The 24,094-nt window shown below is 61.7% G+C and overlaps 2 protein-coding genes and 1 long non-coding RNA gene across 5 annotated transcripts in view; 1 reads left to right on the top strand and 2 right to left on the bottom strand.

Annotated features, from left to right (window-relative positions):
- LOC103351732 (uncharacterized) overlaps window positions 1–10,178 on the bottom strand; it is a 13,598-nt gene extending 3,420 nt beyond the window's left edge. The window contains exon 1 of the long non-coding RNA XR_519447.4: window positions 10,005–10,178. This is a non-coding gene — a long non-coding RNA (uncharacterized lncRNA). The remainder of the gene's footprint in view (window positions 1–10,004) is intronic.
- A 5,603-nt stretch (window positions 10,179–15,781) lies between these two features.
- Window positions 15,782–20,982, top strand: MYL2 (myosin light chain 2). Its single transcript, XM_002719750.5, has 7 exons — window positions 15,782–16,047; window positions 17,083–17,172; window positions 18,544–18,619; window positions 19,277–19,381; window positions 19,872–19,950; window positions 20,029–20,077; window positions 20,695–20,982. The coding sequence occupies exons 1-7, from the start codon at window positions 16,045–16,047 to the stop codon at window positions 20,791–20,793; spliced, it is 501 nt and encodes a 166-aa protein (XP_002719796.1). The 5' UTR covers window positions 15,782–16,044; the 3' UTR covers window positions 20,794–20,982.
- The window catches only part of CCDC63 (coiled-coil domain containing 63), a 32,152-nt gene continuing 28,750 nt past the window's right edge, over window positions 20,693–24,094 (bottom strand). For all 3 annotated transcript variants that reach the window (XM_051826828.2, XM_051826829.2, XM_051826830.2), the window contains one exon: window positions 20,693–22,223. In XM_051826828.2, the coding sequence (XP_051682788.1) occupies window positions 22,078–22,223 (146 nt within the window). In that variant the 3' untranslated portion in view covers window positions 20,693–22,077. The remainder of the gene's footprint in view (window positions 22,224–24,094) is intronic.

The raw sequence follows: 24,094 nt of genomic DNA, 5'->3' as shown, positions 1-24,094 counted from the left end.
TTATTTTTGCAAATATATTGCAAATATTTTTTCTGGTTTGCTACTTGCCTTTGAGCTATTTTGTTTTTATGGTGGTAAAATGCCCGTAGCGCATACATTGTACCCTTTAACCAGTTTCAGGTGTCCAGTTCAGGTGGCATGAACACTGGCACTGTTGGGCCACGATCGCCACGGGCCATCTCTAGAACTTTCTCATCACCACCGCCAACTGAAACTGTTTCCACTAAACAGTAGCTCCCTGGACCCTGCTGATCCCATTGGGCTTTCTGTCTCTGTAAATCTGACTATTCTAGAAACTTCCTAGTTGCGGCATGTGTCCGGATTTCCTCTCGTTTATGTGCTGAATAATATTCCATGGCGTGCGTGGACCACAGTCTCCCCGCCATCCTCCGCCGGCCACCCGGTGGTCTCTGCGTTGTGGCGACTGCGAATGGGGAAACGTGGGTACGAGTGAACTGTCCCTGCCTTCGGTTCTTTCGTGTGTGGACCCAGAAGTGGGTGTTGCTAACTTTCCATGTTGTCTGTGACTCTGTGGTGTGTAAAAGCCTTCCACTAAAACAGTTTTTAAAATTTACTCATTTGGGCCCTTGCCATGGCTCACTAGGCTAATCCTCCGCCTGCAGTGCCAGCACCCCGGGTTCTAGTCCTGGTCGGGGCACCAGGATGGGAGACCAGGATAAGTACCTGGCTGCCATCGGATCAGCGCAGTGCACCAGCCGCGGCGGCCATTGGAGGGTGAACCAATGGTAAAGGAAGACCTTTCTCTTTGTCTCTCTCTCACTGTCCACTCTGCCTGTCACCAAAAAAAAAAAAAAATATGGACGGCGAGCGCAAGGCGCAAGGGGCTGAACACAGGCGACGTCTGGAACAGTCGGGAAATGTGAGCCTGGCGCCTTTCTGACGGCGGCCCCCAGGCAGCCTGTGGCTGTGCTGGCCGCCTCCGCCCTTCCTACCTTCTGTGTGCGTGCACGCGCACCTGTGTGCTGGCGTGCGGGCTGCAAGTATACACTGCTTCTATCAGCAAACTCTACAAAGCCTTTCTGGGGGCGGGCGTGTGGCGCAGTCTCCATCTCCATCTCCCACTGGAGGCCTCCTGAGGTCCCCGCTGCTCTGCTCCCGGTCCAGCTTCCTTTGTGTGCACCCTGGGAGGCAGCAGACGGTGGCTCAAGTGCTTGGGCCCCTGCCAGCCACGTGGGAGAAGTGGGAGAGTTCTGGGCTCCTGGCTTCGGCCTGGCCCAGCCCTGGCTGCTGTGGTCATCTGGGGAATGAACCAATGGATGGAAGATTCTCTCTCCTGTGTCTGTCTTTTAACCAGACAAAAATAAATAAAACATTTTTTTTTTTTTGACAGGCAGAGTGGACAGTGAGAGAGAGAGACAGAGAGAAAGGTCTTCCTTTGCCATTGGTTCACCCTCCAATGGCCACCACGGCCAGTGCGCTGCACCCGGCACACCACGCCTATCCAAAGACAGGAGCCAGGTGCTTCTCCTGGTCTCTCATGGGGTGCAGGACCCAAGCACTTGGGCCATCCTCCACTGCACTCCCGGGCCACAGCAGAGAGCTGGCCTGGAAGAGGGGCAACCGGGACAGAATCCAGCGCCCCAACTAGGACTAGAACCCGGTGTGCCGGCGCCACAAGGCGGAGGATTAGCCTAGTGAGCCGCGGCACCGGCCCAATAAAACATGTTTAAAAGACTTTCCCTGCCCTCACGCGCCCGACAGCTACAGAAAAGCACTACCAGCTGCCCGCGGGTGGGGGCAGGGCCCCAGCGCCGCATCTGGAAACATGCGCCATGGCCCCGGCAGACCTGGGGCTGTCTCCGCCCAAGTTGCCCTGCCCGGGATCTCCTAGGGCGAGGTCCTGCGGCTCCAGTCCTGTCCACGCAGCGCCCTCACGGCACGCAAGCCCTCCGTCGTCTCATGTGAGGCATCAAGTGCCCCAGGATCCGGGCCTCGTTCCCTGCCCCTCCCCTGCTTCCCTGTCTTTCCTTACTTCCTCTGCCTCGGGCTGGCCCCAAACGACTGGCTCGAACCAAGGGGTCAGGTGTGCCCACGGAAGCCAATGTCCCTGTGCAGAATTGGATTCTGTGTCCCCTCGACACCAGAATGCCACCCCTCTATGCCCCAGGAAACTGAAACTGACCAACAAGTTACAGACAGGTTCTTATTAGGGGAGAACGTTTTTTCTCTTTGCTTTTCCTCCAGCCTGGAATGTGGGTGTGTGGCGTGGAGCTGCAGCAGCCACATTATGGCCATGCGGAAGACTCAAATGCCGTAAGAGGATGGAGCAGGGGCTCAGAAGGAACGGGTGTCTCTGGCGGCTTCACAGGTGCTCCACAGAGCCCCTGCCTGCCTGCCTCACGCTCTTTACTCTCCCGTGTTTAAGCCAAATTTCCCACGGCTTGCAGGCAGACACCGTCCTAACTTCTCTCTCGAGGTATTTATCGTGCCCCCGACACCTGGGCTTGGCCTGAGCCTGGAGGACTGGGGCAGGCTCGTCTCTCAGCCTCTGGTAACACTGCTGCTCTCCTCGCTGCCTGCGCCCATCTCACCCTCGGGGGCGGTACAGCCGCCGGCCCCACGTCACAGTCAGGAGACAGAGACTCAGCAGGACACGCGGCTTTCCTGACACTGCACTCACCTCTCTGGGCATCTCAGCGGGGCAAGGCGAGAGGCCAGAGCCACAGCGCGGCCTGGGCAAGTCTTTTACAGACGGGGTAACCTGCTGTCGGCCTCCCCCCTCGACTCCCTCGTCTGTGGGAGGAGTATGGGCAGCCTTCACTGAAACCAGTCACCCCTGCACGTGCACTAACGATTCAGACAACACCCAGCAGGATTGTAGCAGCACCTACTAGGCCAGGGCGGCGCTGTGGGGCAGGGGGTTACAGCCCTGGCCTGAAGCACCAACATCCCATATGGGCGCCGGTTCGAGTCCCAGCTGCTCCTCTTCCCATCCAGCTCTCTGCTGTGGCCTGGGAAAGCAGTAGAGGGTGGCCCAAGTCCTTGGGCCCCTGCACCTGCATGGGAGACCCGGAAGAAACTCCTGGCTCCTGGCTTCAGATCAGCGCAGCTCAGGCCATTGTAGCCATCTGGGAAGTGAACCAGCGGATGGGAAATCTCTCTCTCTCTCCCTCTCCCTCTCCCTCTCCCTCTCCCTCTCCCTCTAACTCTGTCTTATCAAATAAATAAAATAAATCTCAAAAAAAGTCATTTCTTATTACTTTACTTATTTGAAAGGCAGATAGATCTTCCACCAGTGCCGTGGCTCACTAGGCTAATCCTCCACCTTGCGGCGCCGGCACACCGGGTTCTAGTCCCGGTCGGGGCGCTGGATTCTGTCCCGGTTGCCCCTCTTCCAGGCCAGCTCTCTGCTGTGGCCCGGGAGTGCAGTGGAGGATGGCCCAGGTGCTTGGGCCCTGCACCCCATGGGAGACCAGGAGAAGCACCTGGCTCCTGCCTTCGGATCAGCGCGGTGCGTCGGCCACAGCACGCTGGCCACAGCGGCCATTGGAGGGTGACCAAGGGCAAAGGAAGACCTTTCTCTCTGTCTCTCTCTCTCTCACTGTCCACTCTGCCTGTCAAAAAAGAGAGAGAGAGAGAGAGAGAGAGAGAGAGAGAGATCTTCCATCTGCTGGTTCACTCCCTAAATGCTTATAAGAGCAAGGGGTGGACCAGGCCAAAGCCAGGAGCCCAGAGCTCCACCCGGCTCCCCCACGTGGGGACTTGGCCCATCCCCCGCGGCCTCCCCAGATGGGCATCAGCAGGGAACTGGAACGGAAGCAGAGCCGACCCGAATCCAGGCTCTCCAACCCGGAGTGACCTTACTTGCACTTGCAGCCTTCTTTGTGATGGACGAGAACGGCAGCGACCGGTCAGCGGGGCTGGCCACTTCCGGTCAGAGCGGGCGGGGCTGGCCACTTCCGGGCAGGTGGGCCGCCCCCTCCCGCTGCAGCCCCTCCCTCGCATGAGCTTTTTAGAAGACGCTGATAGTGCCTTTGAGAAGCATTAACATAAAAAGCAACCCGTGCCGAGTGTAGACAAATTTAATATAGCAATGAATAAAGAAGAAAATTAAAATAAAAATTACCCAGATGGCCAGCCCCCGGAGACGAGCCCTGCACACGTGGTAGGGCACGCGTTTCTCCTCCAAAAAGGCCACTTGCTCGCGCGGAGCCGCTGCAGGCCCCGGAGCCCTCGCAAGCAAGGACCCTGTGTGGAAACACCGCGTCCCCGGGCGCGCACAGCCCTGCATCCAGCGGCTCCTCTGCTACCCGCACAGCCGGGGGAAACAGTCCGCGCTCAGACCCCCAGAAACGCTCCAAGGGCGGCCGCTGTGGCCAGCGCGCAGCGCGGCGATCAAGTTGCCACTTAGGGCACCTGCGTCACCTACAGGGCACCTGCGTGCGAACCCGGGCTCCACCCCGACTCCGGCTTCCTGCTAAGGCACACCCGGGGAGGCAGCAGGTGGGGGCTCGAGGACTTGGGTCCGCGGCCCCCGTGTGGGGGATGCGGGTGGAGTCCCGGGTTCCTGGCTTTGGCTCGGCCCAGCCTTGGCTGCGGTTGGGCATTTGGGATGGAATATCTCATTCTCTATTGTTTTCCCTGTGTGCCTGCTTGAAAACACGCACGCCACCGTGGTAGCGGCCCTTATTTCTGGGAGGAGGAACTACAAGTGGTATCTTTCTTTTCTAACAGCTGCGTGTCCCATAATAGGCGGACATTACTTCGTACATTTTAAAACCAAAAACTCAGCAACACACCAGCATCTCCCGAGCGCAGGCCGAGCCGCCGCCCGCCCTGGGCTTCCCGACATTCTCCTCCCTCCCAGGTCTCTTCATGTCCCTCTCCTCTCGGGTCCTCAGCCAGCGGTCAGCTCCAGGAGGGCAGGGACGTTTGTCTGTTCTGTCCCCCGGACCCCGGGGGGCCTGGAACAGACCTTCTGTAAAACAGGAGCTCATTAAACACTGAGTGATTGAAATCCGAACGAGCAAGTGGCTTTTCCTTTACGAAGACTGGACTCCATCCTCGCCCCTCTGGATGAGCTGGGTCCGGCCGTCCCAGCAGGGGCAGGTGGACGAGAGATGTCCCAGTCGCCTCCGGCTTCGCTCTTGCGTGGCCAGTGCGCCGCAGCTCCGCGGAGCCCTGGAGTAGCACCGCCCCCTGCTGGCAATTCGGAGAACTGCAGCACAGGCGCCGGAAACGGTTCAACTGGGACATTCCACGCAAAGGGATGGAAAGGTTACTGGGGTGCAGCTCTGGGTGGCCAGATGGATCTGTGGGGACTCTTTTTCAGGTTAGGGGAGAGCTGAGAAGGAAATAAAGCCCGCTGTCCACCGCAGGACCCGGATTCAGGCAGGGCCCAGCCCTAGCTGTGGACGGATCTTTTCAGCTGAGAAATCTGTCCAAGACCGACCTTGAGGGAAACTGGCCTCCGTTCAAGGCCGGCTCCCCAGGGATCCTTCCTGGAACTTCGGGCTGTCCCTCGGGTTGTGTGTTTAGCATGCTTCCTTCGGTCCAACACGCCTCGCCAAACCAGACATGCAAACCCAGCTTTGACCCAGACTTTTACACGAAGAGCCAGAGAGTGCATTGTCCGAGGCCAGGTTGTCCGTGCACGTGCAGGTGCCAGGGACGGGGCAGTGAACGGGGGCAGGCAAAACTCTCTCCCCCTCGTGGACCGCATATCTGAGGTGCTTAGCACGTGAACAAGCACAACACGGAGAACAGGAGATGTAATCGCAATTCGTCCTCCACCGGCCAGGGGCACACTCGGGGTGGAGTGGGGGGGGGGGTAGCGAGCCAGGAGCTGCAGGTGCCCGGGCTGTCCGCAGCAGGCAGTCATCGGTGCGGCCCTGGGCGGGGAATGTTCGCGCTGCGGGACTCAAGACACGGCGGCCTGAGTCTGGACTCTGCCCCGCGCTCCCTCCCCACGCCCTGCGCCCCGCTGAGCCGCTTTGCGAGCCGAGAGACACACGGGTGGCGACCATGACTGGGAGCGAGTCAGCCATCTCCTCCTCGTGCGCTCTGGGCCGCTGGGGCTTCGGGAACTTGTCCTGCAGCCGTGGGAGCCGGCGCCGAGCCCGGCCGGCCCGCGTCTGAGACCGCGTGGCTCCTTGCTTCTGGGACCCCCGGATGTGGCCGGCGGCCTTTGGTCTCAGCAGACCGGCCGGGCTTGGGCTGCACGCGGCCCCTACCTTGTTCTGACCCGGGCCTGGACCACGAGAGGCTAACTGGGGCACCCGAGGGGACGCCTTCCCGCTGCCACTGCCCGCCGCGGGCCTGGGGCACAGAGCACCAAGATGGTGGGGGTGCGGCCCGGGACCCCTGCGGGGCTGCGCAGCCCAGGGGCGCCTCCCCGGGATCCCTGAGTCCCGAGGGGGCAAATCCTCCGGGCCGGCTCCCTGGGCCCTGTCCCCCTTGGTTCCCCTGGCGCAGGGCTCCGGGCGCTGCCCCCCCACCCCCGGCCTGTTCCCTTTGTGAACCCATGAGTCACCCCAGAGGCCCTTGCTGGCCCCACACCTTCATTCCACAGCGGGCCGTGTTCCTCCCCTCTTTGTCTTCCTCGTCCCCGTCTATTTTTGTCCTTTGTGAAATGCGCTGGCCCCAACTGGGACCCAGCAGCATTAGCGCCGCCTCCCCCATGACCCGTGGGCAGTGGCTGGGGACAGCGGGGGACCAGGACCGCTGCGCCGTCCTGCTGCCCCCAGCCCCCGGTTCTGTCCCCTTCTCCTTGGCAAGCAAGGCCCTAGAACTTTCTTTCTGCCTCGAGCCTCAGAGGCTACCTACAAAGCAAGGCAGGACACAGGACTCAGGGCCCAGCCCCCGGGGCAGACATTGCTAGTCGATCACAGCACTCTTTCTTACTGCACGTAGTAGGAGCTGATCACCCACTACGTGCCAGGGACCAGGGTCCCTGGAAAGATGCGTGAATCCCAGCCCCAGCTCTGGCTAACAAAACAACAAAGGAGAACGCAGTGGGTGCTACCAGAGAAAGTCACTCAGTCATTCAACAAGCGCCTATTGAGTGCCTACTGTGTGCAGGTGCTGTGCTGGGCGCAGCAGGAAGCGATGAGGAGCGAGGTGGTCTGGGCCTCGCCCTGGCGGGCCTCCAAGCCATGCAGCAGGTGCAGAGCCCACCAGAGAATCAGATGAACAAATGTGGACCGCCCCGGGGAATGAGGGGGGGGAGGAACAGGGGGCCAGAGGGCCTTGCAGGGGCTAGGGAAAGATGAACAAGTGACCCAGCCCGGGGGTTCTCAGATGGGGCCACGGTGCCATCCGGGGAACCTGTGACACTGTCAGCAGACAGTTCGGGAGAGGGGAAGCCCAGCCCACGCCAAGGCCAAGGTCGTGCTCAGTGCCTCTAATGCAGGGGACCCCCGAGCCCCGTCTCCTGCCATAACATAGAATGATCTGGCCCCAAACGTCAGCAGAGCCCTGGCTGGGGACAGTGCCCTGCAGCCAGAACCCGCAGAGGCTGGGGCGTGGCTGGGCCCAGCTGCGGTCAGCTAAAGACACGGGGGAGGCCGTCCACCTGCGTCCCCGTCGGAGGAGTGTGGAGCCGGGGACGTGGCCTTTGCACAGCTCCAGCCCGGCGTGGGTGACCAGCCAAGGGGTCCGGCAGGCAGGCGGAGGAGAGCAGGAGGGGCTGGGGGTGGGTCGGGCGCAGCTGTCCCTGGAATCTGGGGCTGGCCGAGAGGACAATGGCCCAGGGATGCCAGGCGCACCACCGAGACAGCTGAGCCCGCGGGCATCTGAAGGGCGCCGGCAAAAATGGGCTGCCCCCCACTCAGCAGAGCAGGTGACCAAGAGCTAAAAATACCAGGCAAGAAAAAGCCACCAAAAGGTTGTCTGGCTGCCTGGGGCGGCTGAGTGCCTGGGCCGGACCCTCAAGCCCAGTTGCTGGAACGGCAGCATGAGCCGTGTCTTGGGATCTGGGTTCGAGTCACAGCACAGCCAGGCACCCCAGTAGGGCCTCGGGGAGTGGCGGCTGCTGTCGGAGCCTCGGTTTCTTCATCTGGGAAATGGGCCTACATGAGTGCCTGCTCCGCGGTGCTGTGAGCACTTAGCCAGGCCTGAGCGGGGAGAGGGCAGTTTGAGTTTGGGGACCTCGGTGGGGAAAGCTCCCTGGGTGGTGGCCGTGCTGGGCCAGGCTGCCCTTCCCCGCTCTCAGATCCCACCCCTAAGGACCAAGCGTGGCCTTAACACCCGCTCTCGGGCCCACAGCGACTCCGCTCCCCCGCTGCCCTTGGAGCACTGCCCGGCTCTGCAGGCAGGGTGGGGGCAGGGGAGGGGGTAACCAGCAATCACCACACACACACACCACATACACACACGCGCACACACATACACACAGACTCACCACACCACGCATACATACACGTGCACACACATACACACATGCTCATGACACCACGCATACACACACGTGTACACACATACACATGTGCACACACCACACATGCACACACATGTACACGCACACAGAGACTCACACACTACATACACACACGTGCACACACATGCTCGCGACACCACTCATACACACATGTGTACACACATACACACATGTGCACACACCACACATGTACACACACAGACTCACACACTACATACACACACGTGCACACACATACACACAGACTCACGACACCACACATACACACACATACACACATACACACACGTGCACACACATATACCACATACACACAGACACACACACCACATATGTACATGCATACACACAGACTCACACACCACACATGTGTACACACATACACACAGATGCACACATACACACACCACACATACATACACACGACATACACACACGTGTACACACATACACAGACTCACACCACACATGCACACACATGTACACACAGATTCACACAGAACACATACACACATGTGTACACACATACACAGACACACACACCACGCGTGCACACACATACAGACTCACACCACATATACACATATGTGCACACACATATACCACATACACACACCACACATACACACATGTGCCCACACAGACTCACACCACACACACACATGCACACATGCACACAGACTCTCATACACTACACACACATGCACACACACCACACATACACACATGTGCACACACATATACCACATACACACAGACTCACACACCACGCATACACACATGCACACACATACACACAGACTCACACACACCACACATATACACACACCACACATATACACACATGTGCACACAGACTGCACACTACACACAGACACACATGCACATATACACCACACATACACACACGTGCACAGACTCCCACACACCCAAAGACACACAAATATATGCACATGCACACTTACACTCACAGACTCTCACACACAGACTCACCCACGTGAAGACACACACACTCACACATCCAGATACTGATACAAACACATACATACATAGATGCACACACAAACATACATGCACGCAGATACACGAACACATACGTGCACACATGAAGGCACATACACACAGAGATACACAGATACCTGTTCAAACGCCTGCTTGCATACATGCACACACACGCGCTCTGTGCCTGGCCCCCTACACGTTTACACCCTCTGCTGAGCGACCACTGGGACGGAGCCGCGCGGGCATGGGGCGGCGGCCGGGTGCTGTCGCGAGGTCGCACTTCCAGTCATCGCCCGCGCTGGCTCCGGTGGCTCCCCCGCTTCTCCAGGGAAGCATCTGAGGTTAGGGTGGCTCTGTCTCTTGCCCAGGGAAGTCGGGAGCGCGGAGGAGCTGAGCTGGGACCCCGGTGGCCAGGGGCAGGTGGGGAAGGCCCTCCCTGCGGCGCTGAGGAGGGGGCCGTCCTCCGGAGGTGGGGAGCCACTGAGTACCTGGAGCGGGTGGCCGTCACCACCCAGGGGACCCAGAAGATGTGGAGTGGGAGCGTGGAGGCCGTGGCGAGAGGGCGAGGACAGGGGCTGGGCAGGCCTGGGGACCAGTGACTCACCAGGTGCCTCCAGGGACAACAGACATCCTCAGAACAGAGCCAGGCCTAGGGACCCAACAGGAGTGGGCTCCCCAGTGGCAAGGGGCCAGGAGAGGAAGAGGAGGGAAGACGAACTCCTATTTGAACACACTTCCTTGCCCCAGCCGCCCTGACAACGGGCGCCCAGCCACATTCCGGAACATTCTGGAACCAGAGAGGACTCTCATCACCATGTCTGGCAGGATTCTAGAACTTGGCACATAAAAGTCAGCGCAAGCAGACCTCACAACCATTGTCCCCTTTCACAGGCGGGGAAACCGAGGCACAGAGCGTCAAGGTGCCGTCAGAGTTGCGCTGTGCTCTGCCGGGCTCCAGCCCTGCGTGCGCCTTCCAGGTCGGACGAGCTAGAGAGGCCGCCCAGCCGCGCTGGCTCTCCCTGACGCCCGGGGCCCCTGACACGAGGAGATAGGGTATCACCCAGTGACAGCGCCCGTCAGCCGCCACCTTGGGCCGGGCAGGCCTGCTGTGCACCCTCCTTAAAGGGGCCGGACTGGCGCCGCTGTGTGGGCGCGAGCTTCCTGTTCTCGGCCTCATGGCGGATGGCGCGTTTCTCAGACGTGAATTCCAGGGAGGGGGAGTGGACGGCACCGGCAAAGGCTGGGAATTGAAATCCGTCCCGCAGGGCCGAGCCAAACCCCGCAGGAGCCCTGAGGGTGGAAGAGAGAGCGAGAGAGAGCTGAATAATGGCCCAGTGGCGTAGGGCCCCCGATGGGGCTATCATCTCCCAGGGGACCCCTGGCCCCTCCGATGGAGCGGCTCCTGTCCCAGGGGACGTCGGGGGTTTGTCGCAGTTGTGGCTGTGATGACTGTCCCCAGCTCCTCGGCCACCTGGGCATGTGTCCGTGTGCCTGAGCTGGACCCAGTTCTGCCAGCACCGCCCAGCTGGGGCTGCGTGGGAAAACGTGTTCACACGTGTGTGCTCACACAAGTGTGTGATATGCCACTAACATGCAAAGTGCCCCTCCGTGTATGGCCTGACACCATTCGCATGGGAAACATTTGTGTGTGTGTGTGTGTGTGTGTGTGTGTGTGTGAGGTCTGGAAGTCCCAACGCACTGAGACACCCTGGATTCCATCTTAGGACAGACAAGGGGAATAGTATGCTCACTCTAGGGCGCTCTCTTCCTTTCAAATAAAATGAAAATAAAAATTGGAGCAAGTTACGTATTTGCTGCAGCAGGGAAGCCGCCACTCGGGCCTCCCACATCCAGCTTAGAGCGCCTGTCCAGTTCCTTGCTCATGCGCCTGGGAGAGCAGCAGAGATGGCCCAAGTGCTCAGGCCCCTGCATGCATGGGGGAGACCTGGCTCGAGTGAGGGAAGATGATTTGGTTCCGAATTCTGGGATGATCAGTCCCTTATGTGAATTCACCAGGCGAACCAAAAGTAAAAGGAGGAGCCAAGAAGTGGCGTACGCTTCTGGGTGGTGTGTGCTAACCTGGGGTCACTTAGACCGAGGACAAGGACAAGGAAAGGGGCGTAGGAGCGGGTTCTGTGCTCACCCTCACAGAACCGAGCAGCACACAAAACATGGAGGGGCCTACTTGCTGAAATCCAGGGGGAACCTCACCGAGCCCGACGCACTGTCTCTGTCACATTGGGCACCAGATGTTGCTGTGGATTCGTTCTGAGAGGAGGAGTGCGGTGGGGACAAGAGGCACGGAGTCACCACACAGACCCCGGGAGTTCGGTGAAAGCGGGCCAGAGGTGAGCAGCCCACAGACTCGTTTATTTCAGTTGGTACAGCAGCTTATATAGCCAAGGCAGCCAATCCGGTCAAGGGGTGGTTTATGCCCTAACCAATCACAGCCTGTTGCCAGGCAGGCTCCATTGCCAGGTGGGTTTCAAAGCCATTCCTGAGTAACTGATGCTCGCTTGCCAACAGCCATCTTGGCATGGCCTTCTCATTCCACTACAGTAAGTTTTTTTTTAATAAGATTTATTTATTTACTTGAAACACGGAGTTACAAAGGCAGAGGCAAAGAGAGAGAGAGAGAGAAATCTTCCATTCATCCACTGCTTCACTCCCCAAATGATTGCAATGGCCAGAGCTGCCCTGATCCCAAGTACAGGGACCCAAGGACTATGCACCATCTTCCACTGCTTTCCCAGACCCTAGCAGAGAGCTGGATTGGAAGTGGAGCAGCTGGGACGCAAAACCGGCGCCCATATGGGCTGGCGGCGCCGCAGGCAGAGGCGTGGTCCACTGCGCCACAGCACCGGCCCAGCCTACTCTCTACCAGCACCTCCAACAGTACTGTTAGCACCTTCTCTTCTTACTTAAATACATCCCTTCTGCTCTCACCACTGCGTCCAGTCTCGTAAATCGCCCTCCACACCAGGACACGAACTCGTCTCAGCAGTTTTCCCACACCAGCTTGTCCAAGGACGGAGCCCTGGGCCACACACCGGGCGCTCACTCTGGCTGCGGGAACCAGGCGCGTGGCCACGCCTCCTCCAAGCCTGTGAGCCCAAGGGCCTTCTTCTCTCCAGCGTTGCCAGGAAGGACGGGAGAGCTTCAGAAAGTTCACAGAAAATGGAATTAGAGGTTCAGGGGCCGGGTCTGGCCTGGGGGTCTCGATCCTGCTTGGGACACCTGCACCCCATGTGGGGGTCTGCTCGAGAGTCCAGCGTCCTGCTAACGCGCAGCCTGGGAGGCGGCAGGTGACGGCTCAGGTGCGTGGGCCCGTCACCCACATAGGGGACCCAGGTGGTATTCCTGGCTGCTGGCTTTGGCCAGGTTCGGCAGTGGCTATAGTGGAGGCTGGGGAAAAGCCTTGCCCCCCCCCCCCAAATACAGAAGCAATAATAGCACCAAGTTTGGATTTGGTGCAAAACCCTGCCACGGTGCGTGGTTCCCGCATTTCGGTGACCCCGCGGGCGCATCTGCCCCTGGAGCTCCACACTTGCCAACCTTTCTGACCAGAACCGCCCGGCCGGCGCTCTCGGGAGCTTTCGCGGCCCACGGGGTGGGGGTGGGGGGCGTCTGGGCCCAGCCGCAGGGGTCTGTGGCCTGCGAGTCCTCCTTGTTCTGTTCCATCCCCTCACCACCACAGAGATGCCCCCTGCTTCCCAACACAGGCCTGAGGGCCCAGGAAATCCTTTTTGGGGTTTTACTTGTCTTTCTCTAACTTTTTTTTTAGTAAATTTTTATTTTTGTTTGATGGAAAAAATAAAATCATACGCCACGTCGTTTTCAAAACTGAAGAGTAACATTGAGTACAAGGCCCCGCTTTCCTCCGCTGAAGCCGTGAGAGCCTGCCTTTCTCCGAAAGACGCTCCACTGACGCCCAGCGGCTGTGCACACAGTAGAGCGCCAGTGAACATCTGCGCTGGCGTTCACGTGCCTGCCTCTGGGTCAAAGTCGCTCACTTTTCTCCTTCCTCACCCCTGCTTTTAAAAGTGCCCAAGGGTAATTTTTGGAAAGTATTCTGTTGGGTAAAATCGGCTGTCCCCTCCCCCAACCCTTGTTCCTCTCTTTCTGCTTGGTTCCGGGTTCAGGGGCACAGCTCTCTGGACTCCCATGGCGGCACACACGCACGAATGCACGCACGTCCCTGGGTGGGATGCGTTTCCCGGCCACTCTAGGTGCCCAGATGCCGTGACCAGTGCTCGGGCTCCCTGCTGACCTGTCCCACTCCCCAGAGCCACTCACGGGAAAGGGAGTGAATCGGGAAGGTCTGGGGATGGGGAGAGACACCTGGGTTAGCCAGCAGGACCCAGCGCCCGCCGTCACCCGGGGCCTGCGAGGAGGGAGGGGAAGCAGCCTGGTCCCAGAGGTTGCAGCGAGAGGGACCCAAGCCAAGGAACGCGGGCGGCCTCTGGGGCTGGACCAGGCCAGGAGCAGATTCTCCACGGCCGCCTCCAGGAGCAGCCGGCGCCGCCAGCCCCCTTTCTATTTCTGACCTCCAGGCCACACGCTCATGTGCCAGGTGTTTATTTATTCTTTTTCCGTAGAGACGGAGAGAGAAAGAGGCCTCCCAGCCCACTGGGTCCCTCCCCAAGTGCCCACCAAACGGGGGCTGGAGCAGGCAGAGCTGGGAGCTGGGAGCTGGGCCCTCACTCTGCGTCCTGGCGTGGGTGCTGCCGTCCTCACCTGCGGCTGCCAGGGTGCGCATGAGCAGAGGCTGCAGTCGGGAGTCCAGCAGGGACTGGCACGCGGCGAACAGCAGCCGGCAACGCACTCCGCCCCTGTTCTGACAGTTCTAGAAGTTGCTCTCTGATCCTTCAGCCCTGCACTCTCCTCCAGCCGGCATTTCAGGGCCTCAGGGCTGGGGCGCTCTCTCTCTCTCTCTCTCTCTCTGGCTCCCTGGGGCTCAGGTGTGGCTGCTTGAAACACCAGCTGTGGGAATTCCACCGGCCTCAGGGCCGGGAGGCGCTGGTTCACGGTCAAGGGCGGCCGAGAAGCCACAGCTGCCCCCAGCTCCCTCTGCCCACGCCTTGCGCTCTTGAGAATAACAGGATAACCACTGAGGCCTCCACAGAACACAGGATTCGCCATGCCTAGGACCTTGAACTTGACCTTGACCTTGGCTTTAGGGGGCGACCCCACCCATTTGGAGCCCAAGGCCTGACCCACAGCCAGGTCCCACAGCCAGGGGACTGCATGCCCCATTCAAGCCCAGAATCCCCCAATTTCACCCCCACCCCCCAACCGCCTTGGGGGAGGTGCCATTGTGCCTCCTCCCAGGAGAGGAAGCCACTCACTCTCTTGACACCCCTCCCGCAGCCCCCTGGGGACACATGGGGCCCTCCCAGCCCCCACCCCACCATGCACGTGCAGGGGCTGCAGCCATCCAGTCGCTCACAGGGCTGGAGTGACGCGCCATGGGGCCCGGAGCCAGAGGCTCCTTGTCACCTGCTGTGCGTGCGTGCACCCCTGCCTGTGTGTGCATGCACAGGGACGCACCTGCCTCTCAGCGTGTGGGGGTGGAATGCGTGCGCACTGCGTGTGTACTGGTGTGTGCCTGTGTGCACACGTTTGCTAGTAAGGATTCCTGTCTGGCTAATTCTAACCCACATGTGACTGAAGAGAGGAAAAGAATAAGCCTTTTAAAAATAATTTTATTTATAAGGCAGACAGCGAGCGAGCAAGAGCACTTGCATATACTGGTTCACTCCCCAGCTGCCTGCAACAGCCAGGAGTGGGCCCACAGCCTGGGCTGGCCCCACCACCCGCCCCGCAGCCCCCAGCTGTCAGGGAGCCCACGGGTGGAAGCCACGCAGGTGACATCGCTGCACCCCCAGAGCGAGCGGCTCTTTTCAAGGTTCCTCCAGAACCCGGGCTCTGGAGGCAAAGGGGATTCGCTCACAGCTCGGTCTCCGTGGCGCAGGCCGCGCGCCTCTCGGAGCCTCGGCTGCCTCAGCTGTTAGAGGGGGACACGGAGGGCACAGGGGTCCCTGCCATAGGGTGGCTGGGAGACGAAACACAAGGCTGGGCTACGGACAGGAAGTGAGCACTCAGCAAAGGGCAGCGGGAGGGACCCGGGCGCCAGGGTGGGGAAAGCTGCAGAGGACCCGCAGAGGCGGCTGGGGAGGGTGGGTGGGTGGTGGCCTCCTTCACAGGCGACATCTGGCAGGGAGGACTGCAGGTGCAAAGGCCCTGGGGTGGGACCTGTGCTTGCTCTGGGTCCAGCATGGTACCCGTCTCCCCTCCCTGCCTTCTTCCTTCTCAAAACTGACAAGCACAAGTGTCGCCGGCCCCCACGCTGCAGGAAGCACACGGCGTCTCTCCTGAGACCACGACCCGGCTGCTGTCTCTTTAACCTTGAATGTCTTTTTCGGGTCTCACGTGTCACCCAGCGGCGGTGGCCGGCGGCCCTTACTTCAGAAGAACGGCATGGGGTGGGGGGGCCTTAGGTGGCATCCGCCTCACCTATTACGGCCAAAAGTGGTCATGGGGTTATTTTTAAACGCGGGGAGGAAGTATTTATTGTTCTCGGCCGAGTTGAGCCGGGCAGCGAGTGGCAGTCTCCCTGAAGACAGCGCCGTGTCCCTTCCACCATGGTGAGCAAGAAGGGACCCTCGGGATGGGGCAGGGTGGGCAGGAAGGGGACCCACGCACAAGCCAAGGGCCAAAGGGGAGGGGGAGAAAAGTGGCCTCCAGGGACCCCAGCCCCTGGTGGAAAAGCGCCCCAGCCGGCCGTGAGCACAGAGAGGAACCCCTGTGGACCCCCGAGAAGAGCAGCCTGCACCTGTCCACCCAGGGAACTCCCAGAAACGGGAATCAACACCCCAGGGGGGCAAAATGGGGTCTGGTGCATCTGCAGCTCAGCAGCTGGGGAAGGGACCCCGGGGTGCTCGCCTCCGGAACCCGCCCCGCTGGAACCCATCTGCTGTTGTGGGCGTGGGTGACCCCGGTCCCGAGGCAGGGTCCCTGTGGCCAGTGGTTGGGGCACACGCTCCGCACCCCGCGTCTGCCTTCTGTGGCTGTGTGACCTTGGCCCAGTGGCCTGGCCTCTCACGGCCCCGGCTGCCGCCCTCCGAGAGAAGGAAGAGCAGACAGCAGCCTGCTGCTGTTATTTCCAGTCGGGGAGAAGTGGGCGCGGGCAGAAAGGTTAACCCGCCCCGCCCCGCGCCGGCGGCTGCGTGCGGGGACAACATTTAGAGAAAAGGTTTCACTGCCATTTGCATCGAGGGCCAGCGTGGGTTGGGTTTTACACCCTGCAGGGTGCCGTTCTCAGCATCCATCAGGGCTTGTGAGCCTCCGATCAGCTCCCCCCACCCCCGCCCCGTGCACGCCTGAGCTTTCTTGTGAAACCCGGGGGGAAGGAGAGCAGCGGCCGGATCCTGGCACCCTCAGCCCCAGGTGCAGCTTCCTTGCCCAGCCAGAGGCGCACCTGTTCCGTCTACCGGCGGGCGTGGGGGCCACCAGCCCAGGGTGCCCTTATTCCTCCGGAGGCACTGTTCTGAGAGAGGTGTGTGGGGGCCGTGTGCCCATTTTACAGATGAGCAGATGAGAGAGTCCGGCCCCCCAGAGGCAGGGCCCAGTCTGCTTTCCTAATTCCCTACTTCTGATTCTTTTCATGGTATCTCCCCCAGTCGCCCAAGAAAGCCAAGAAGAGGGCAGAAGGGGCCAACTCCAACGTGTTCTCCATGTTCGAACAGACGCAGATCCAGGAGTTTAAGGAGGTGGGTGCACACTTTCTACTGAATACGTAAGCAAAGTTTCAGGAAAGAACAATGGAGAAAATGAAGACCCCTCATTCCAGCACCCTGAGTTGGTGTGCACGCCCACGCTCCGAGCTCGGTGAGCGAACTGCAGCTCCGAGCCTGCACCTGCTCTCCCGGGAGCAACGTCACCTGCGCGCTGCGCCTGCGCGATCTGCTGCTTTAGAAAGCTGGCTGCTAGAAATGACCCATCTTCGCTTGCCTCTCTCTGGTCATTTCCTTGGAATAAATCCCCCAAAGCAGAGTGGCTGGGCCCAAGGGACTCTAAGGAGAGAGAGAAGGCAGACAGAGAAGGACGGGAAGGGGGCAGGGAGAAAGGTCACCCGTGGGTATTAACAACCAAACCCGTCTGAGATGGGTATTAACAACCAAACCCGTCTGAGATGGGAAACCTGTAATTCTAACTCCACCACGCCCGATCGTGGAGCCACAGTCCCTTTGCACCTGTGGCCGTGGACAGGCAGGGGCCTTAAGGAGCGAAGCTAAAGCAGCCCCGAGGCCAGCGAAGCCCCTGACTCAGGGGACACTGCTAGGGGCGTCTTCTGTCCCCGCCATCATTCGGGTCAGAGGAAGGCCACGCCCCTCAGCAGCCAGGGACCAGCGGTCGCTGGACAGAGGCTCTTACCTGAGCTTGGAAGAAGGGCCCTCTGGGGACACAGCGACACCCGCCCTGCCCCTCCCCCTCCGGCAGGGCCTCCGCCGGGAGCCAGGGACGCGCGGGAGGCGGGCGCGGGGCGTGGGCGGGGCCCCCAGGCTCCCCAGCTGGAACTAAGGCCAGAGGCGGAGGCCCGATGCCACCCCTGCCTTTAACTTTTAAGTGACAGCTTCGGGGGGTCAGAATTCACGGGTGATAAGATCTGCTCTGGAAATTAAGCGTGCAAATCCAGTGGCTTCCAGGCCGGACACCGGGGGTGGCCACGGTCGCCATCGCCTGGTTTCTGGGCAGCCGTCGCTGGCCAGCCCCGCTCCCAGCCCCGCGGGAACGCCTCGTTGCTGACATTTCGGATTCAGGATCGCTCCCTGTCGCCTCCAGCTCGCGGTTCGGGGTTCCCGCCGGCTGCAGCGCGGGCACAGGGGGCGGCGCACCCCGCGGTGGGGGGCGGGCTTCACGTGGATGTGCGCGGGTCCTGGAGGACCCGCCCCGCCGTGTGCAGTCCTTGCTCTTGTCCTGCGATGCGCCCGAAGACTCCCGAGGCCCCAGGTCCCCGCAGCCCCGGAGCTCCTCCCCCAAGGCGGTCTGGAGCTCCTCCCCCAAGGCGGTGTGGAGCTCCTCCCCCAAGGCCGTGGGGTGCTGAGCTGGGCCGCCTCCCCCCACCCCCCTACCCCCCGCAGGCGTTCACCATCATGGACCAGAACAGAGATGGCTTCATCGACAAGAACGACCTGAGGGACACCTTCGCCGCCCTGGGTATGCGCCCGCCCTGCCTCAGAGCCGAACCCGGCTTTCCCCAGCTCGGCCCTCCCCCACCCCGCCCCCACCCCACGGAGGGACGCCGTGCAGGGAAGTGTAGGGAGAAAACATACCCAGAAGGCCACAGGCCTCTCTCTCGGGCTTTCTAGGCCTGTTTTGTTTTTTGTTTTTAATTAATTGGGATCATTCAATTTTGGATTCTGCTTTTCCAATTTAACATGAGTGTGTGGCGCTTCTGCAAAACACTCATGTTTGCCCTCGTATGGCCACCGATTCCCGTCCTTACAACTAAGGGCCGCCGTGCACGGCTGCTCGGGCTGTACACTGCACAGTTTTGCAGGGCTCTGTTCACCTGCGTAGCTCCTGCAGGTCTATATGTTCACAATGTAAAGCGTCCTAAGAAGGGGTGGCATCTGAAATTTGCACAAAAGTGCACACTGGGCTTGGGGCCAGAGCTGGCGTGGTAGGTGGGCCTCTGGTGGTCTGGGGCAGGCACAGCCCGAGGAACCTCCCGGCCCCGCCAGCCCACCCCCAGCAGAGAAGAGCTGCTTTACAAAGTGTGCATTTCCCAGGGGGGAGCCGGGCACAGGCTCCTGCTCTGCTGTGCCCGACCCTCCCTGAGCCCGCCGGCCAAACACCTGCTCCCTCCCCCAGGGCGCGTGAACGTGAAAAACGAGGAGATCGACGAAATGATCAAGGAGGCTCCGGGGCCCATCAACTTCACGGTGTTCCTCACGATGTTCGGGGAGAAACTCAAGGGTGCGTGCACACGCGTGTGTGTCTGTACACGTGTGTGTGTACACGTGTGTGTATGCATGCATCAACTTCACCGTGTTCCTCACGGTGTTCGGGGAGAAACTCAAGGGTGCGTGCATGCGTGTGTGTGTGTGCACACGTGTGTCTGTCCACGTGTGTGTGTGCGTGCGTGTGTGCATGCATGTTCACCTTTGGAGAGCAGTAAAAGCACCGGCAAACAGACCGGGTGGGCAGAGGACCAAGGAGCGGCCAGCCCTGCTCGGGGCCTCCCAGGCCGGCCTGTCCCGCCCTCGGGTGCCTCTGTTCTGTGGCCAGCGAGCGCGCAGAGGGGGCGCTGAGGCCCGGGACCCGCCTGAGGCCACACAGCCAGCACCCACAGCCCACTCTTGTCGCACCCGACCTGCGCCCTCCAGCCCCGCGTGCGCCAGGCCGGCTCCCCCGGCCCCTCCGTGGAGGGACCCGCGGGCCACGGGCGCCCTGTTTGCCGTTGCAGGAGCGGACCCCGAGGAGACCATCCTCAACGCGTTCAAAGTCTTTGACCCCGAGGGCAAAGGAGTGCTGAAGGCCGACTAGTGAGTGGGGGCGAGGGGGCGGCGGGGCCCCGGCTCTGCCACACACAGCTGACGCCTGCCCCGCCCTTCTCCCCGCAGCGTCCGGGAGATGCTGACCACGCAGGCAGAGAGGTTTTCCAAGGATGAGGTAGGCCCCGCCCCCTGGGCGCGCCTTGCCGGGCGGCTCCACTTCCCCCTGTCTCGTCCTCACTACATTCTCCAGTCTCCGTGGGAGGGAGGGCGGGTGGGGACCCTGAGGCCCAGGAATGGCACCGCCCAGAATGGCCCCACCAGTGCTAAGTGCCGGAGCCTGGATTCAGGCCCGAGTCTGTCTTGACGGCAGGGTCTGCCTTCCTCACAAGGCACAGACCCGCTGGGGCAGCAGGTGATGGTGGCGTGAAGAGCTGCCATGGACTGCTGTGTGGGTTGCACACTGCACATCTCTATGGCGCCGTTCTTAGACATAGAGCTGGTGCATATCTGGTGCCACACATGGGAGAAGGGACCCGGCTGACTTGCCAAGGGCCTGTCACCATTATCAATGCACCTGTCAGACCTCCTCTCATCAGGTTCCACATTCCACCAAAGACCTTTCTCAGACCTCACCCCTGAAAAGGCTGTGTGAGGTCGGGCCAGCTCCTCAGCCTCTCTGTGCCTGCCTCTCGCCTCTGCGGAGTTCAGGAGGCTCCGAGGCGGGAGCGCGGGTCCCTGGAGGAGGGGCCGGCCCCGGCCGCGCGCTCAGCGCCCCCTGCTGGTGCATTGCAGATCGACCAGATGTTCGCCGCCTTCCCGCCGGACGTGACCGGCAACCTGGACTACAAGAACCTGGTGCACATCATCACCCACGGGGAGGAGAAGGACTAGGAGGGGCGCCGCCCCCGCCGCCGCCGCCAGGAGCGCTCCGGCCCTGCCTCCGGCCCGTGCGGCCTCCGTTCTCCGCCTGCGGCCACCTGCTCGCCTGCCGGCCGGGGTGGCCCACAAACACCGCGCGGTCCCCTGCCCTGGCCATGGAACCGTCCAGAGGCCGCGTTCCAATAAACGAGAGGTCGTGTGTCGGGTCGTCACGTTTCCGTGACAGCCGGAGGGGCCCCGAGTGGGGCGGGCGCTCTGCCAGCTTGCCCAGAGGCGGCGCGGGGCCGAGCGCGCTCGGTGGCCGCTGTTAGTGACTCTCAGGGACTCTTTATTTAGGGCAGACCTGTGCGGCCCCGCGTGGCGGGAGTGGAGCCGGACGTGCGCAGGGCTTTCTGGAGGCAGCTCCAGCACTGGCGGGAGCCAGGCTCCCACCGTCTCCCCCCGTAGGAGCCCCGGGCCCCGCAGTGAAGAGCAGGCTGAGGCTCCGTGGGTAGAAATCCCGCCCGCTCAGCCCCGGGCTGATTTCCAGTTCCGGGGAAAGGGGAGCTGAGTGTGCCCCGGGGCCCAGGTCCGGGCCGGGGTGGGCAGCGACCCCCCTGGAGCCCTCAGCTGGCGGCGGGCTCGGGGGCTGGGAGCCTCCGCTGCTTCGCGCTCCTCGCCCTGCAATCCCAGTGGGGAGGGGGCACGCGTGTCCCCCAGGCCCCACACAGCACCGGCCAGGCCTCGCCGTGATGTCCGGAGCACCTGAGCCAACCTCGGGGCGTCGCGGCCCAGACTCCTGGAGGCAACCTGAAAAGTGGGGGAGGGTCCCAGGGACCCCCCACGAGCCCCGTACAGCTGACCCCGGGGCCGGGCGGCGCTGGGGGAAGCCCGGGAGGGGCCCTCGCGGCTCGGAGCCGCCTGCCCGGCCGTCCGCAGCTCCCCCAGCCACAGCGGCCGGACCCGCACTCCGCCCCGGGGGACGACCCGCAGGGACCCCGTTCCCGCCGACGCGGCCCAGGCCAGGGACCCGGCTCCCGCAGAGCCGCCGGCGCGCGGCCGGGACCAGACGTTCCCGCAGCTCTGCCGCGCCGCGAACACCGCGCAAGTCACGCACGGGGAGCCAGAGACAGGAGGCGGGAGCCACCGTGGCTCCGCGCTCCGGCCTGCGGCGCCCGCCCTGGCCGTGGGGTCCCGGGTCTCAAGGCGGACATGTCGGCCCCGCACCTCCCGGGGGTGCTCAGGCCAGGGCGCCCCGGGGACTGAGCGAGGCGCCGGGGAAGTTGGAGAATGCGTGTATTGTGTGCGGGCCCCTCCTCACGCCGCCGCCTTCTTCCGCGCCCGCGGCTCGTCCGCCTTCTCGTGCAGGCTGTCCCCGCGTCCGTCTTTGCTGCGCGCCTCCCTCAGCGTGTAGGTGTCCAGCACCAGCTGCCGGAGGCTGCCGTGGTCCAGCGGCTGATCCACTGCGCGGAACACGAGGCTGTGTGAGCCGCAGAGCCTCGCTGCCCTGCCCACCCTCGGCTGCCCGAGCCTGCTTGGGGGGGTCCCTGTGCAGTGCTGGACAGCGGACCGAGAAGCTTCTCGGGGTTCAGGGACGGGAGGACGGGCAGAAATGGGCTTCCCAGGGATGCCCAGCCAAGGGCGTGAAGGATGTCTGGCACAGTTATCAAGAAAACAGGGTCACCATGTGCTGTTGTCCAGGCTGGGCACTGCACAAGACCCCTGGAGAAGACAGCTGAATAGATGGGCAGATCTAGCCCCCACATGATCACTGGGGAGAGATAATCTCCTGCGGGGTCTACTTGTGTAGGCGGCAGGGGCTTGCGGGCTGGGAGAAGCCAGGGTGGGGATGCCCCAGCTGCCTGCCGCTCTGCCTCCCAGGGCTCTGGAAACCAAGGGCTTCACCCCTAAGCTGGGCTGAACACCTGTGTGTGCACACGTGTGTGTGTGTGCGCGTGTGCGTGTGCCAGGCCCTCTCCAGCGCTGCTCAGACAGCAGAGGCAGCTTCGGAGAGCTAGCATTTTCTCTCTTGTGAGGTCGCGCGAGGCCACGGTAAAAGAACATTTTAAACAATGCCCAGCTGCTCCACCTAGGAGCGCCAAGTCCTCCCCAGCCAGCACCAACAGCCACTCCATGGCGTGGCCGCGTGCGCGCGCACACACACACACACGCACACACACATGCACCTCCGCTCCCGCGGCCGCCCCAGGCCCGGAGGGGCTGCCCTGTGTGTGTGTGTAGGGGGGGGGTTCCTGGCAGCACCGCCGGCACCAGGCCCCCCGCTCTGACGGCCACACTGCCCGCAGGCCCGCAGCTTCCTACTTCTCACAGCCCAGTGCTGCCTCCCCCCTGCCCCCGCCCCAGCTAATGTGCAGCCTGGGCCCTGCCGCCCATGTGGGACTCCTGGCTGGAGTTCAAGGCCCCTGGCTTCAGCCGCTGCCCGTTGCTGGCTGCTGTGGGCCTTTGGGTTGTGAAACACATGGGCGCGCTCTCCTGGCTGGCTGTCTCTCTGCCGCCCCCACCGAAACACAGAGGCCGCCCAAGGGCCCGGCAGGGACACGCAGTGCGTTTCTTAGGAGGACGGGACTGTCCACTATAATGGACTCAAACAGCTCGTGGGGGATGGAACTAGAAAATAAAGCTTTTGGGGCCGGCACTGTGGTGTAGCGGGTAAAGCAACCTGCAGTGCTGGCATCCCATATGGGCACCGGTTCAAGACCAGGCTGCTCCACTTCCAATCCAGCTCTCTGCTATGGCCTGGGAAAGCAGTGGGGGATGGCCCAAGTCCTCGAGCCCCTGCACCCATGTGGGAGACCCAGAGGAAGCTCCTGGCTCCTGGCTTTGGATCAGCTCAGCTCTGGCCATTGCAGCCAACTGGGGAGTGAACCAGAGGATGGACGACCTCTCTCTCTCTCTCTCTCTCTCTCTCTCTCTCTCTGTAACACTGCCTTTTAAATACATAAATAAATCTTCAAAATATTATTTTGGTGCAAAAAATCTTTGAAATCCGCACTAGTTCACTGAAACGCGTGCTGTGAGAGCCAGGTGTGGGTCTCAGTGGGTTTTTTGTGCCAGAATGAACTTCTCTTTGCAGCCCAGGTGCTGTGGCTGTTGCTCCACCTGCCCCTGCCGGCTTCACCTCGGGGTCAGGGGCTTGCCGGCGCCCACCAGGGTGCTCCTTTCAGCCGCTGCGCCCAGCCCACCCTGAGCCGCCCTTCCTGGTGGAGCCCATTCCCCACTTCCCCGGCTGCCAGCCAGCAGCTCTCCCTGCGGGGTGGGGCAGAGCCAGCAGGCCCCCCCCCCCCGCAGGTGCAGGAAGAGGGTCATGGGTGCC

The sequence above is a fragment of the Oryctolagus cuniculus genome, chromosome 21, assembly GCF_964237555.1.
Source record: "Oryctolagus cuniculus chromosome 21, mOryCun1.1, whole genome shotgun sequence".
In the NCBI taxonomy this organism is placed as follows: Eukaryota; Metazoa; Chordata; class Mammalia; order Lagomorpha; family Leporidae; genus Oryctolagus; species Oryctolagus cuniculus.
This window is presented reverse-complemented; position numbering and strand designations above follow the sequence as displayed.

Excerpts from the sequence above, each read along its gene's own strand:
- MYL2 (XM_002719750.5), top strand. Across the intron at positions 18,620-19,276 it reads GGACACCTTCGCCGCCCTGG|GGCGCGTGAACGTGAAAAAC; the intron begins GTATGCGCCCGC and ends TCCCTCCCCCAG. Across the intron at positions 20,078-20,694 it reads AGAGGTTTTCCAAGGATGAG|ATCGACCAGATGTTCGCCGC; the intron begins GTAGGCCCCGCC and ends GGTGCATTGCAG.